General features: G+C 40.5%; 2 protein-coding genes across 6 annotated transcripts in view; one reads left to right on the top strand and one right to left on the bottom strand.

The window, feature by feature from the left end:
* Positions 1–901: 901 nt before the first annotated feature.
* Positions 902–9,862, bottom strand: dcaf8 (DDB1 and CUL4 associated factor 8). Of its 2 annotated transcripts, none has more exons than XM_071490883.1 (13): positions 9,609–9,862; positions 8,998–9,071; positions 8,786–8,881; positions 7,686–8,326; positions 6,920–7,060; positions 6,675–6,769; positions 6,161–6,271; positions 5,867–5,997; positions 5,183–5,290; positions 4,905–5,035; positions 4,412–4,531; positions 3,787–3,903; positions 902–2,765 (listed from the first exon to the last, which is right to left on the bottom strand). In XM_071490883.1, exons 2-13 carry the CDS (start codon positions 9,032–9,034, stop codon positions 2,658–2,660), a joined length of 1,836 nt encoding a protein of 611 aa, XP_071346984.1. In that variant the 5' UTR covers positions 9,035–9,071; positions 9,609–9,862; the 3' UTR covers positions 902–2,657. The 2 variants fall into 2 exon arrangements, with proteins under 2 accessions (XP_071346984.1, XP_071346985.1); XM_071490884.1 differs by lacking the exon at positions 9,609–9,862 and adding an exon at positions 9,251–9,321.
* A 2,572-nt stretch (positions 9,863–12,434) lies between these two features.
* The window catches only part of LOC139629272 (guanine nucleotide exchange factor VAV3-like), a 48,985-nt gene continuing 47,535 nt past the window's right edge, over positions 12,435–13,884 (top strand). For 2 of the 4 annotated variants that reach the window (XM_071491807.1, XM_071491809.1), the window contains exon 1: positions 12,435–12,946. In XM_071491807.1, the coding sequence (XP_071347908.1) occupies positions 12,743–12,946 (204 nt within the window). In that variant the 5' untranslated portion in view covers positions 12,435–12,742. The remainder of the gene's footprint in view (positions 12,947–13,884) is intronic. The other 2 variants (XM_071491806.1, XM_071491805.1) reach the window with 1 other exon arrangement.

Here is a 13,884-nt window from a genome sequence, read left to right as displayed (position 1 = left end):
CTCTTTTTTTTTAACAGAAAGCCTTTATTTAAAACTCGGGAAGTCTGAAAGACATAAAGAGAGGGCCATTCTAATGAAATACACTAGTGACTGGCATTCTGGAAAGTGTGGGTTTTGATGCTCTTGTGGCTTCACCTAAAATTGACATTAAAAGTCAGAACATTTTTTTTACTCCACTGCCTGGCTTTTATGAATTCATTTTTATTTATGAATTCATTTTTAAAATTTTCATCCCCAAACTTGTAAAGTGCCTTTTTTTTTAAAAAAAAGAACAAATATTGGTACAGAATATCTATCTCTTGCATCAATCTAAAGACATTGATCAAACATTATATTTGAAAAGTGGTGACAAACATGTCAACAGATAAAGAACGGGAGCTCAACAAATGAATCAATACATACAGTATGTTACAACAGTTAAATGCAACAAAGAATGAGACCATAAAACGACAACAACATCAAGAGCACTGTCTTTTAGTTTATTGCACGAATCGTACATATTTCCAACTGAACTGGTAGAATGCAACATTAGGCAGTGGTGGAGAAAAATTGTCCATCAAAAGCCTTATTATGTATACAAGATGCCAAAAATAGCGATTGGGAAAAATTCTGAATATAACTGTCTGAAATGATGGAGTATGATACAGAAAGGAAATACTGTTTTTTTTGTTGTTTTTTTTGAACTAGAGAATCAAAACTTTTAATACTAGAAATGACAGTGATTCTGTTCGTAACAGAGGGATGTCATTCATAAAAGGAAAAATGGTGCCTCAAGTCTTTTGTTTTCTCTGGAATTTAAAAGTACTTTGTCCTCATATAGAATATAAACCTCTGCATCAATACCAATCAAATGTTTCAACATCTTTTTTTTTTTTTAAGTCAAACAGCATTTGCTAAAGAGTTTTTCTTTTTTTTTTTTTTTTTTTTTTACAGTTTTAATATATATTTATATATGTACATATAAATTCAACTAACTAGAGTTCTCATAGAAAATGAGAAAAGCTGGACTTTATCGCTCTCACACAACAAATGACTGGCAAGCATATTGACCCTGCCGACCCCCGTCCTCCTCTTTGAGCCAATGTTAATACAACACAGACAGAAGTTTCCTCCCAAGTGGTGTGCTGGCTGCAAACACCCGACCTGGTTCAAATGTTTGTCTGAAAAACGTCACTCAGCAATTGATTGGGGACGTTTAGCATAACAGAAGGATTTTAAAAGAACCACATGAACAATCGGAGTCCTTTATTACTCCAGTCTCAACTGGCTCATCGGCAGTGTTTCAATTGCAATTGATCCAGGTCGGTTCTGCTTCCTTAAACAACAGAGGCCAAAATCAGTCCTTGTCTCCTATGCACATGCTGAACACCATCTACTTCTCCACTGTAATGTTCACTCAGAGGTGAACTGAAGATTTCATGTCAAAGATGGGTGTCAAGATGTGGAGTGAGGGGCGGGAGAAGAGGAAGGAGGAGGAGGAAAGGCTGGTGGAAGCAAAAGGAAACCTCCTCTTCCTCGTCAAGAAATGTCTAAGTGCAAAGTATCCCCCTCCACTCCAAAAAAACAAAAAGAGGAAATAAACTAAACTTCATCGTGGATTTTCCAATGAGATACAAGACAAGACAACAGATCTTCCCCCCTAAAAATTACACACTCAGTGCACATTTTGTCTGTGTCTCAAACTAAAACATCCCTGATTCAAAGTGCACTCAGTAGTGAGGGGGAGGGTGATGGAAGAGAGGAGGGGAGGGAGCAGCTGAGGGCAGCATGTAGGGTGATGCAGCATGTCGAGATTTAGTAGTCCTCTGGGAGCAAACGTGATTAAACGCAACTAACTGCTCAAGCTCAGGGCCAGAAATCAGTATGAGGCTGGGGCGATGCAGTGAGGGGAACTGGGGTTTCCCTCTCAAAGTTCAAATGTTAAAGAAAGTCACATTTAGGGGATGGTTTCAGGGGACGAGTCCATGCCCTTCCTCCCTGCTGAACCCCTCTTCATCAGCAAAGAAAGCTTGAGAGCAAGAGGTGTGTTACTAAGAGAGGAGGGATTGTGTGCTGGTGATGTATAGCTTACTACAGGGTGCCTAAAACTGGAGGTGCTTGTTGCCATACATGCACAGTACATAGTTCTGGGGCTAGGCAGAGCATATAGATAATGTATGGACAAGCAGGGGCCTCCAAGTGGTTTATAGGGATGTAAGCACTCACTAAACCTCTTTGTACAGTTCTCAAAAATCAGGATTCTGGAAGTGTGTATGCAGACTGTAGCCACCAAATGCACACTTGTAACTGCTGGGAAACCAGGCGTTAACACATCTGTCACTCTGCTTCAACAGCGTATTTAAGTAAATGTGTGTGTTTGTCTGTGAGGATTGTATGTGTGAAAAAAAAAAAACCCAAGTCTGTGGCTCGTCAGTGTTTGAGTATGCCAGTGTGTCAATAGTGCTTGCCTATGTGCATCAATTCAAGGGCAATAAAGTGTGTATATATGTATGTACAGTGGGGTCCGAAAGTCTGAGACCACATTCTCATTCAAATCAATGGGAATGTGCTTCTCAGACATTTGCATCCCACTGTGTGTGTGTGTGTGTATGTGTGTGTGTGTGTGTGTGTGTGTTTGTGTGTGTGTGTGTGTGTGTTTGTATGTGTGCGTGCGTGGCTCAAGAGGACATGCATTGGACATGGTCTGGACCTCCTTCCTCTTCATCAGAGGAATCTGGAGAGCTCCAGGACTCATCTGTGTCAGGGTCCGCACCCTCACGGCGGGCCTGGATCAAGACGAGGAACAGAACAGAGAAAAGAAAAGTGAGACTGAGACTCAATGTGCATTGATAATTACACCCTTCACTGTCCCATCTAAGTCCAAAGCAAAGTCCAAGTAATGTCCTTAAAGTAGAAACAATGCAACTTTTCAGCGCAAAATCTCTAGTAAGCATTTAAATATTTCACATATTATGCCTCCAGACCCTCATAGCTACAGCCCTTTCATGTCTGTATCACATTTTTGATCAACTTTGATCAATTAATTTTAGTATACAAAAAAGTTTACATCCCCAAAAACAGAAAAAGTATGTAAACGTTGTCAAAAATGGGCCTTTTTCAGAAATTAAGACGCTGGTTAGCTTTTCTGCAGCAATGAAGGTAAACAAATCCTTAAAAGTTAATGCAAACAATTCCTACATGTGCCTCTACTTTTGTTGATGACTCTCAGACCGTCTGTACAAAGCCAGTGTTGGAACTGTTAGTACATCTGATGCATTATGCAACACATTTGTGGGAACTTCAACAGCAGTGTTGGGATGAACTTTCCAAACAATGTTTCATTTCCATTTTAGAAAGAACATCACAACTGTGTTTGGAAGCTGATTGAGACAAAATGTGGATACAGAAAAAAAAAAAAATTGTTCTGTGCTTTTATTCTGAAACATTACACTATGTAAATTTCAGTAACAACTGGCAAAATTGAGGTGTTCCACAATTTTTACTGGGGTGTATATGTGCCTAATGAATGCATGAGACATAAATACTTAACATTAAAATATACATTTAATTTAAGCAGCTCTAATGAATAACAGATTCCTTGTGATTTCATCTTTAATTGCAGAGTGGCTCAATACACACTGAGGGAATCTTTAGTCTGTCGAAAGGGCCAAGCTCAAAAACACTAGCTCCTACATTTCCAATAATGCAACCAATAAGAACCTTTTGTTGTGATGTGCACCTTTTCATTCCCACACCCTAAAGCATATTTAATGTTTTCTAGGTTGGTTGTAGTGTGTGAGAGCTCACCCTTGGGGGCCGTCTGTTCCTCATGTGTCTCATCAGGAACCACAACAGCTGTGTGTCGTACTGGTCGCCGTGGCGCACACTGTCTTCATCACGCTCCCGCTTGTTTTTTTTCATCACCTTGGCAAGCACAATGCATCCTTAATTAAAATTGTGAATGTGGTAAACAAGACTGTGCACACGCAACAAACATGTCCCTGAAACAAAATGCCTTTACTTCTCCAGGAGCTCTCCTAACAAAGCTTTACATTTGTTGTACATCCTGGATTTTCTTTTTTGTAGATTTGTATCGTTACATTATGTTATAGTAACATTTTACTCATCGTGACTCAAGTGTGATTGCAGAGACAGTGGTAACATCACACCGCTTTACAACAGTGTACACAGCATTTCATTAGACATAAAAGCAAATGTGAGAGAAAATTACCCCAATGACCCAGTGTAAACACATATTACAATATGGAACCATAAATACAACTCACAAATAAATGTTTTATACACATAAATAAAACTGAGATAAATATTAGTTTGATATTTGTTTGATCCACCAATGTTGTGATATCACATGTCACAAGAAAGAAGTGAGATGAAATGAAAGAGCAGAATAAAACAGAACAGAGTAGAATACCTCCTTTAGACCCTTGAGTCCTGTGGGGCTTTCAGCAGTGGGGGCCCATAGTTTGATGTCATGGTCCAGCCCACTGGTGGCCATACCAGGCAGATGGGGATGAGGCTCCAGACAGTTCACCTGTGGTTGTTAAGAGTAGAGAGAAGGACTGAGATTTAAATATGAAGGTGACAGGAAATTTTATACAAAATATTCTTGGGGTGACTTTCTGAGGAGCAAACAGCTCCACCGTTTAGGAAAACATCGATAAACAGACTGCTGTCTGCCTATATTGTAAAACCAGTAAAACCCAAATATATTTTATCACAATAAGATATCCAAAATATTATGGAGCTGCAGCAAGGGAAAAGAAAAAATGTGCAGTCATCACTGAAACAAAAAGATTACTGTAGAAATGCGTTTGCATAGCTTTTCCCAAGTCATATTTGAGTCAACCAAATATATATTTCTATATTACATTATATTTTACATTATATTTCTCTCTTTGACTCACCACTCCTCCTCTGTCTCCTTCCATAAACTGGACGATACGAGCTGAATACTTGTCCCACAGATAGATGTGTCCACAGTCACTGCCACTGACCACAAACTCACTGCATGGCCCGTAGAAGTTCACACCCTTCACTGTTAGGAAAAGGTGAGAGGATCGTAATGTCCAGCTGACTGACAGATGCTTGTGAAGTTGGGCTAAACCTGATGAGTCAGTGCGACTGGCTACGAAGGTCACTGATTTATTACTGTAATGCTGTAACTGGGGACTGAATTCAATACCTGTAGCATTATTGCGGTGTCCTTTGTATCTCCTGCGATAGTCAGCCCCGTCACTGTGGTTGGAATCAAACAGGTAGATGTCCTCATCATTGTAACTGGCCAGGAGCTCTAAACAGACAATGAAGATCAAACATTCATTTACTTAATTTCTTTTAATGTCATAAAGGCAGACGATGGTCTGGTTATTTTATTGTATTCAGAAAAGCTCAGCTATGTAAGAAAAAAATTAATTGATTTGACTTAAAGAAATTCCTGTAACAAGCGCTTAACCCGACTTTGCTAGTGCTCTGCAAAGATGAGAGCCCCCTGATGCTTGTTATTCAGTGAGAGTAGACCCGAGTCTATTCAAGTGTCATTGATTTTGCATTGTGGTTGCATCAGCGTTACAAGGGGCACTTTAAGACAATTATTCAAGTAAGCATCAAGTGCGGGCCTCATTATTTTCAATAAATATTTCAAAAATATATTCCTAACAGAATGGGAAATTACATAAGGACGATCAAACTGAATTAAAATGTAAATTTGAACAGGATTATGGAAATTGCAAGGAAATTAAATCATGCCATAGGTGTATCAAACTAAATGTAAGCTGTTCCATTTCTCTCCTTCTCTTTTTCTCTCTTGAATTTAATACTTTAAACACTAAATAGTTGTAAAAATGTTTTCATTGTGCAGGTGATTTACCTGTGCCATCATGACTGTACACAAGGCAGGTTATGTTGGTTTTGGACTCACTGGATACCAGATGTGAAGGACAAAACTTTTTCAGTACACCATTGTTATCATTCTCATTAATCTTCCTCTGGTCATAGATCCTACAGAGAGAAGAAGAGAAAGTGAAAAAAGAAAAAAAGAAATAAAAAGGAACATCTAAGAGACAGTAAGTAATAACATCAAATATTTATCAACTATTTCCATTTCCTCCCATTTGCATCATTAGTTAAATAAGTAGCATTAAAACTAGAAGCTTGCTCCTACCTCACATACTGGTCTCTCCCACCCACAGCAAAGTGGTGCGTCTTTGCTGGGTTGACAAAGATGGTGTACAGCCCAACCTTTTTATCACCCTCCTTTACAACCACCAGTTTACTGCCACACAAATGGAAGGAGACACAAAGAACAAACAGGTATGAGCTATGGCAAAAGTATAAGTCTCAAAAATGAAGATGACACTTAGCAAATAGAGGGAAACTGACAAAGAGGAACCTGTTAAGAAGTGGACGTTCACTAACACTGACTGACAGACAGGATATTTGCGTAACAACACTACATATTATGGCCTAATAAATGACAATGTTGTATCAAAACCTATGACTGTTTCAACATATATATTTATAAGCTTTGCTAAATTGTTATTTACCTCAGGTCTACTGTATTATTGTAACTTAATTATCCTACTCTATCCACCTAATGAACAAGATATACAGTTCTGACAATAGTTTTCACTTCTCGGGGATGACTGAATTTAAACTGTGATGATGGTATTGCTCACTTGGCGGGACGGTCTAGACGCAGGTCAATACCAAACACCACAGCGTCCTCTCCAGCAGACAGAAAGGAGCAGGGTGAATCTGGCTCAAGGGCCAGCTGGAATAAAAACACACAGATAAACACACATGGATGAGAGACTGCACTCCATTAACAGCACTCCATTAAGAGTCTTAAATGTACCTACCACAGTTGCTATTCATGGTACAAACACACTTAAAACTTCACACATACAGTACAAACATTCACCTTGTGTGCTGCCCCTTTATGTTGTGCTACGCGCTTGGTGTTCTTGCAGCGCTGTGTGGCAGAGAGCTCAGCCACTCTGATCTGACCATCTCGAGCACACATGGCCAAGGTGGAGTCTCCACTGTGAGGCAGGAACTTTGCCTATGTACATCAACGACAAGGAGAAGTTTCTCATGAAAAATCACTTTGATTAGTCACTCAATCAGTCAGTCACTTCATTCTGTGTCTACTCTCTTGTGTTGCAAGTTTTATCATTGACAAGATGACATAATCACTAACCCTCATTGATAAATCAAAATTTACAGTTTTCTTTACCTTTGAGTTAATTCTTCAACTCTACTCCTTCGCCCATCTGCGTCTTTGCTCTCAAGAGGTAAAGATTTTATAACACACAAATAGGTAATAGCTTTTTCTGTAGAAATGATACACCCGCTTTTTTGCACTCTAGTGCTCAATCAATTAGTCCACTAATCAATTACTCTAGTGCCAGAAAATTAAACTAAAATTCAAGAATTATTATCCATAAATTGTTCAATCAATTTATGAAGGACAAATGCTAAACATTAACTGATCACAGCTTCAAAAATACAACGACTTCCTGCTCTTCTCTCTCTTCGCTCTCAGTAACAGAGCTTTAACACGCAACATACAGATGACACTCTGGGATATTGTGATGGACATTTTTTACTTTTCGGACACTTGACTCACTAACAACTGATGGAGAGGTTGATTGAGAATGACCATAATTATCAGTTGCAGCCCTTACCTGAAAGACATTGCTCTTGTGGCCGCTATCAAACTCCAGCTCAGCATGGCGGATGGCCCAGTCCCAGATGACAACTCGCAGGTCATCACTGCCTGATGCCAGGCGTGTGCCTGAGGGGTTGAAGTGCAACGTGTTGACACAGCCTGTGTGCTTCTCCAGGCGGCCTTGGAGCTCCAGCCTCTGCACAAGACCTCGGGCTCCACACACACGCCTCACAAACTGGTGCGAGTCCCTTCCGATCTCCCGGGAGCGCAGCGAGGGTATTGCTCGCCATATAGGCCCACGGAGGTCACGCAGCTCTGCTCCCAGCCATGCCTCCATGGCCTCATCATCGTCTTCATCATCTTTCTGTTCTTCTTCTTCATCCTCATCGTCATCCTCATCTGAGCTAGAGGAGTGGTTGGTGCCACCGCCAGGTCTGTTTCTCTTTCTAGCAGCCCTTTTCCCACCGTCTTTATCCTTTGCCCTCTCTTGTCTGCCTCCCTCACTTTCTCTGTCACCATCCTCAGTCAGAGAGTAGAGGCCACTGCCATCCATGCTGTCTGTGTCTTCTTCCTCCTCTCCCTCTTTGTTTGTGCCCGTCTCTCCCTCCACATCCGGCATAGGCTTCTCTCCAGACACCTCTCCTGTTTCTTTGAGAGCTAGAGAAATAGGAAATCAGAGCCAAGGAGAGTAAGGTTAAGACAACAGTGTGTCATTGGGAGATTCAACAAAAGTTGTACAACTGCTGCACAGATTCTACTGTAAAGTGCATTGATAATAAGTCCCATCGGGATTCAAAAAACAGGTGTTCCAGTAAGATGGTGGGCCAGCACAAGCTGCCAGGACAGCTGCAGTACTCCTTGGCTGATCTAAACTCTACTGGAGGATGTTAAGGCTGGTGACTGTGAAGGCCAAAGCATATGATTCACATAATTTTCATCACCATCAAATCATTCAACAATCACGATTTTCTTCTTTAATTTGTCACCGATCTGCATGTGACTTTTAAAATGTATAAATTTAAAAATATAATTAAGCAAAGTGTTGACCCAACCGCACAGCTTTAGCAGCACAAGTCTTTGAAAGGAGCTGTTAGTAAGTTAGCAGAGTGGCTTTACCATCTTGAGAAGAAGATTGCGTTTGTTCTTCTTTGCTTCCAGAGGCATCTCCCTCCTTGTGTTGATCTTCTCCAGGTTCCTGTTCTTCAGAGCCACCTAGTAAAACCAAACATGTCCTGCGATTACCCGTGTGTGGAAGCAAGGAGCATGGCAGCCCGCACAGTTATGGCCTGTATAAATAGGCAAGTTATTTTCTAGCACTGATCCTTTACCGTTAAGCGCAGTGGATTTGCCGTCAGCCTCAGCCATCCTGTCTCCTTTGTCCTGCGTCGACCCGAGGGAGAACCTTAAGAGTGTCACACACAAAAACAACACTAAGGTTGGTTATTAACCAAACTAGCAAGTGCACAAGTTAAAAAAAAAACAGACAACCTGTATGCATGAGTAAAGCCGACATTCCTGCTTGCATTCGCTGAACTGCTGTCAACAACGACGCCACACTTTGTGCTGCTGTGCACAAGTTACCTGTTAGCTCTGTAGCTCCCAAACTAGCAGCCAGGCTAACGTTACCACCTATCTACCGCTGTACGTTACGACTTAACCAAACTAACTCTGTCGCTAGCTGACTCACAGGCCTGTCTAATGTCCTGTTTTGCTTTGTGATGTTTAATTGTACACTGTCCTCTGCGAAACACTGCGAGTGCTCGACTGGCTGGCAATGTTATTACGTGAGCTAATGCTAACTAGCATTTCTGCGGCTAACAAATATCGAAACTAAATACTACTGTCAGTTCTGCTTGACAAGCAAACAGCTGGTTGTCCAAAAGCAGCTAGCAAACAGCTAGCACTGGCTGTAGTGGCTAAATGGCACAGCTAGCGTTACCTCTACTCGAAGGCCCGACGAGGCGTACTTCTTAGTTTAGTCCTAATCTTTACTGCAGATTTATTTTCTCCACCTCACTATTTAGCAATTGAGCCAAGTGTCCCAACTCGGATTTCCTTGGAGGAAAACACACGACATTAGTAATGCGTGCATAAAGGTTTTTGTAAAAGACAGTTCATAAAGCAAGCTGGCTGCGTTCACACCAGGTTGACTGCTCTGTTTATGTTTTGACGGTCCAGCTTCTTTTTTTCGTGGTTCCATTTCCGGTGTCGTGCTTGCTTTGTTTTTTTTTCTCCGGAAGTCTATAATAACAATACAAAACATAATAATAGTAAAAAAATATATATATAATAAAAGATTTATTTTGAAATACATACCAAATTCCACATTAATTCAGCTTTTAGTGTCACTTTAAAATTTGCACATAACAAGCTAACATTATCCAGTGTGCAACAAACTAAACCATTACAATGAAAAACAGGCTCAGCAGGTATCACACAGAGATAGAAAAATATTAAGTTAACATGGTACAAATGTCTGAAATAAATCACCCAGTGTGAGTGTGTGAGTAGTTCTAAAAATGTGGACATTTTAACGCTAGCATTAGCTGCTAAATTTCTGAGGTCTGGATACTATAAGGCTAGCATTAGCTACTTTTGTAAATTTTAAGGGCAGAATTAGCAAACCTTTGGACATTAAGTTAATATAAGCTGCTAACTTTAGGACCTTACAATTACAAAGGTAGCCTTAGCTCCTCCTCATCTCTGAATATTTCAAAGCTAGCTTTAGCCAGTAACTCTTGGACAAAGGCTAGCATTTAGCTACAGTGCTAGTGACATTAGCTGCTAACTTTGGGCTTCATACATTTGAGCTGATTGAACTCATTGTGTATGTTGTGTTAGTAATTGTATCTTGCATGGTTTGATATTATGTTTTCATTCATATTCTCTCTGTCTTTCATTTCATTTTATTTTTTTTATTTTTTATTTTTTTTGTAGGGGCAGGAAATAACACCTGTTGTTCCCACAGATAAACATCTTAGAGAATTGGTTTGACAGCTTTAAAAAATGGTGAACCAATGAAAAAAAAGCCACAGTAGCAATCACCACTTTTGATTAGTCATTTCAAAAAAGTGTTTTATAATATACTGAGCAAAGGAATTTGTATGTCGTGGTGCAAATAATAAATAAATATAAAAACATTCAATGGGTGCTTGTGTAATTTTTAATCCATATTATGAAACATCTTAGATAGATAACTCTATAGAATAATGTTTATGTAAGAATTTTGTTTTGGGCAAGTGCTGCAAAATTTGACCACCAAGTATAATGCAGACAAATCTCATCCTGCTTCAATGAGATCATTTCTTTGCGCTGGTATTCAAGTTTGCCGTCTGTTGTAGTGTAAAATGCTGTAAAGCTGGAGTAAAATGAGGACTTTCAAATTGACACAAAAACACTGAATTATTCACTGAAGTATTCAATTAGACGTGACGATATTGACCTTTCTCATGATATTGTCTTTTCTCTGAGCAGCCCCATCTCTGACTGACTTGCAATGTCCCTGTCCGGAAGTGCAAATGCAACGAAAACACATACAAATACAGAAAATGCATGCAACCAAAACTGCTACACTGGATGTGCCCTGTTTTCCTTTAATGCTTGTGATTCACTCTTGTATGTGTTTTGGTATTTGTTTGTTTTTTTGTTCGTGCTGAAAACAGCTTCCTTCTGCAGGGAAGTGTTGATAAGAGTAGTGAGAGTGAACCAGAACGATACGGGTGTGGGCTGTAAAACCAAGACAATGAGCAGAAGATAGCTGAGGGGAACTGCAACGTCGGGTGTTAATTGTCTGATTGTGTGTGTGTTTTTTTAATGTATTTTTTATTTTAAGCACACACTTTTACATTACACAGAATAATTTCATCCATTAATATGAAAAGGGTTAGGGTCTAACCCTGTCATCATCACTTAATTTCAAGGGAAATGATCTGGTACTGTACACAGCTTCGTGGGTGCTATTATTTACACCGTATAATAAGATTTCTTGTACTTAAGTAAACAATGCTGAATCATATATACTGGTATATAAAGTGAAGCCTGATCGATGTCTAAGGAAACATCTGGCTCTGTCACTCAGTGTAAAACATGATGGGATCCCTCAGCTTCCTTCCTGTGTTTATACCATGGGCTTACTGACAGCGATCTACAGTAAATCCCATGGTAGGAGGATGTCCCTCTCTCTGCCTCTGTTAGATCCCCTCATTCTTTCCTACCTGGTTATACTTATGACTGTACTGAAACATAGAGACCACAGCTCCCCAGCAAAGAACTCAGATTATAGTCACCTGTCAAAGCTGCTTATAATTCACATGGAATGTCAGCTGAGGGTGGGGGGCTGTTGTGGAAAAGGACTGTAGCACATACACTTCCTCATTTTAAATAATTTTCTAAGAAGAATAAAATAATAATAAAAGAAAACACTTCAGTTGATGAATCCATTAGTTGACTGAACATTAAGTGCTTTAATGTTGCTTTTAAATGTGTTTAAATTTTAAATAATCTATTTTAGTTTGGATTTGTTGGTCAGACAGACAAGTAATTTGAAGATGCTTGGTTGAGCTCTGGAAATATATAATATCTCTACAGTTTTTATATTGTAATAATAATCTACAGATGATCTGGTAGTCATCGGTTGTAGCCCTATAGATAAAATGAAATCAACAGTTCTGGGGTTTCCCATGTAAAGTTTGTCAGAACCATTTTAACCTGTACATGGCCAGGGGAAACACCTTTTTGCCACAAACGCAGCCTCAGCACCTCTCTGCAGGTGCAAGTTCAGCTGGAAGACAGTTTGAAAGCGAAGCATGAGAGTCACGACCACCTCTGAGGAAATCTCGCAGAAGAAGGAAGGGGAAGAGACAGAGACAGAGGCAGAGGGGCTTTCACTGCGGCGCTCTTAAGCTGCAGCGGCTCCCTCTGTCCTCCAGAGGCGGTGCCGGAGTGTGGAGAGACGAACGCCCGGTGCCGAGCGCTGATTCCACCATGCCGCTCACAGCTTTAAAATAGGGACCGACTTTTTTTTTTTTTTTTTACTTATTTATTTTACCACTATTTTCACCACTCTCCGACAACATGGAGTACTGGAGGCAATGTGCGATGTGGCTGATCAGCTGCAAAGTACTGCCGGAGAACCACCGGGTAACTGCGCACACGGCGCAGGTGTTCGACTTGGCGCAGACCCTGCGGGACGGGGTGCTGCTGTGCCAGCTGCTGAACAACCTGAGACCTCAAACTATCAACCTGAAGGAGATTAATCTCAGGCCGCAGATGTCACAGGTACATGCGTTCTTCTTTCCTGTGCGCTGCTGTCTAACTTGTGCGGGGACCTGCAGACTTGAGCGCAGGCGGACGCAGAAACACGTTTCAGGGGGCGACGTCCGCTGGCCTCAGTGGATGTTTTCACTTTGAGGCGCTTCAGGGTGAAGTCGGTCTATGTCAACGCCAAATCATTGTTGATAGTGTTTATACCCAACCAGTGACTGTAAGATGCGTTGGGCTACATTATGCTTGAATTAGGTCAACTTAAAGCAACAAGTTGGCAGCTGCTTTTCAAATTAAAGAAAAGAAGAAAAAAAGACTTTGGCTAAATATGTCAGGTCAAAATACAGTTTCTGAAAGAAGCCATCATGTTAGCATATTATCAAGTTTTCTGGAGTAGTGCAGAAGCCTTTTTCTTTAATTTTTAAAAGCTTAATGCAGCTGTATCTGAGTTTTTTTTTTATCCTTAGGTTATATGATTACAAAACAGACCCATGAATTGTCAGGATTTGCGGCTGAAGGCAGCTTTTGATCATGTTCCATCTTCTTTGGCACTCTTACAAACTGATAAGTGTCACTGTAAACATTAAGGCCACAGAGTGACCTCTGTCAGACTCAGACTGGGGATTATCTGATGTGGACGTGACTTCCCCAGGTCTTCTAAACATGATAATTAACACAAACGGACTTGTTGTGCCCTGATTCTGCGACTTTATAATGTCCACTCTTAAATAAGTGAGGGAACGCTAAACATCCCTCAGCCTGTGAAACCCAAATGAGTGGTCAAAGAGCGACTGACTGGGCTCTCTTTACTCATCATTCCTCCTGCTGCCACTGGAGAGGGCTGATAAAATCCTGGCTTTGATCCACCCATGAGTCAGGGAGCTCTGACTCTTTGTACAGCAGCTTGTAGTCTGCTTATGCCTGAGTTTAAAGCGTTACAACATGTGTAGTTA

The sequence above is a fragment of the Trachinotus anak genome, unplaced genomic scaffold, assembly GCF_046630095.1.
Source record: "Trachinotus anak isolate AG129_WGS33_773 ecotype Australia unplaced genomic scaffold, CSIRO_AGI_Tana_v1 ptg000012l, whole genome shotgun sequence".
Classification (NCBI taxonomy): domain Eukaryota; kingdom Metazoa; phylum Chordata; class Actinopteri; order Carangiformes; family Carangidae; genus Trachinotus; species Trachinotus anak.
Note: the sequence above shows the minus strand (reverse complement) of the source record. Positions and strands in the feature narration are given on the sequence as shown.

Excerpts from the sequence above, each read along its gene's own strand:
- dcaf8 (XM_071490883.1), bottom strand. The coding sequence starts at position 9,034 with ATGGCTGAGGCTGACGGCAAATCCACTGCGCTTAACG. Across the intron at positions 5,998-6,160 it reads GGGAGAGACCAGTATGTGAG|GATCTATGACCAGAGGAAGA; the intron begins GTAGGAGCAAGC and ends TTCTCTCTGTAG. Across the intron at positions 3,904-4,411 it reads GACTCAAGGGTCTAAAGGAG|GTGATGAAAAAAAACAAGCG; the intron begins GTATTCTACTCT and ends GTGCTTGCCAAG.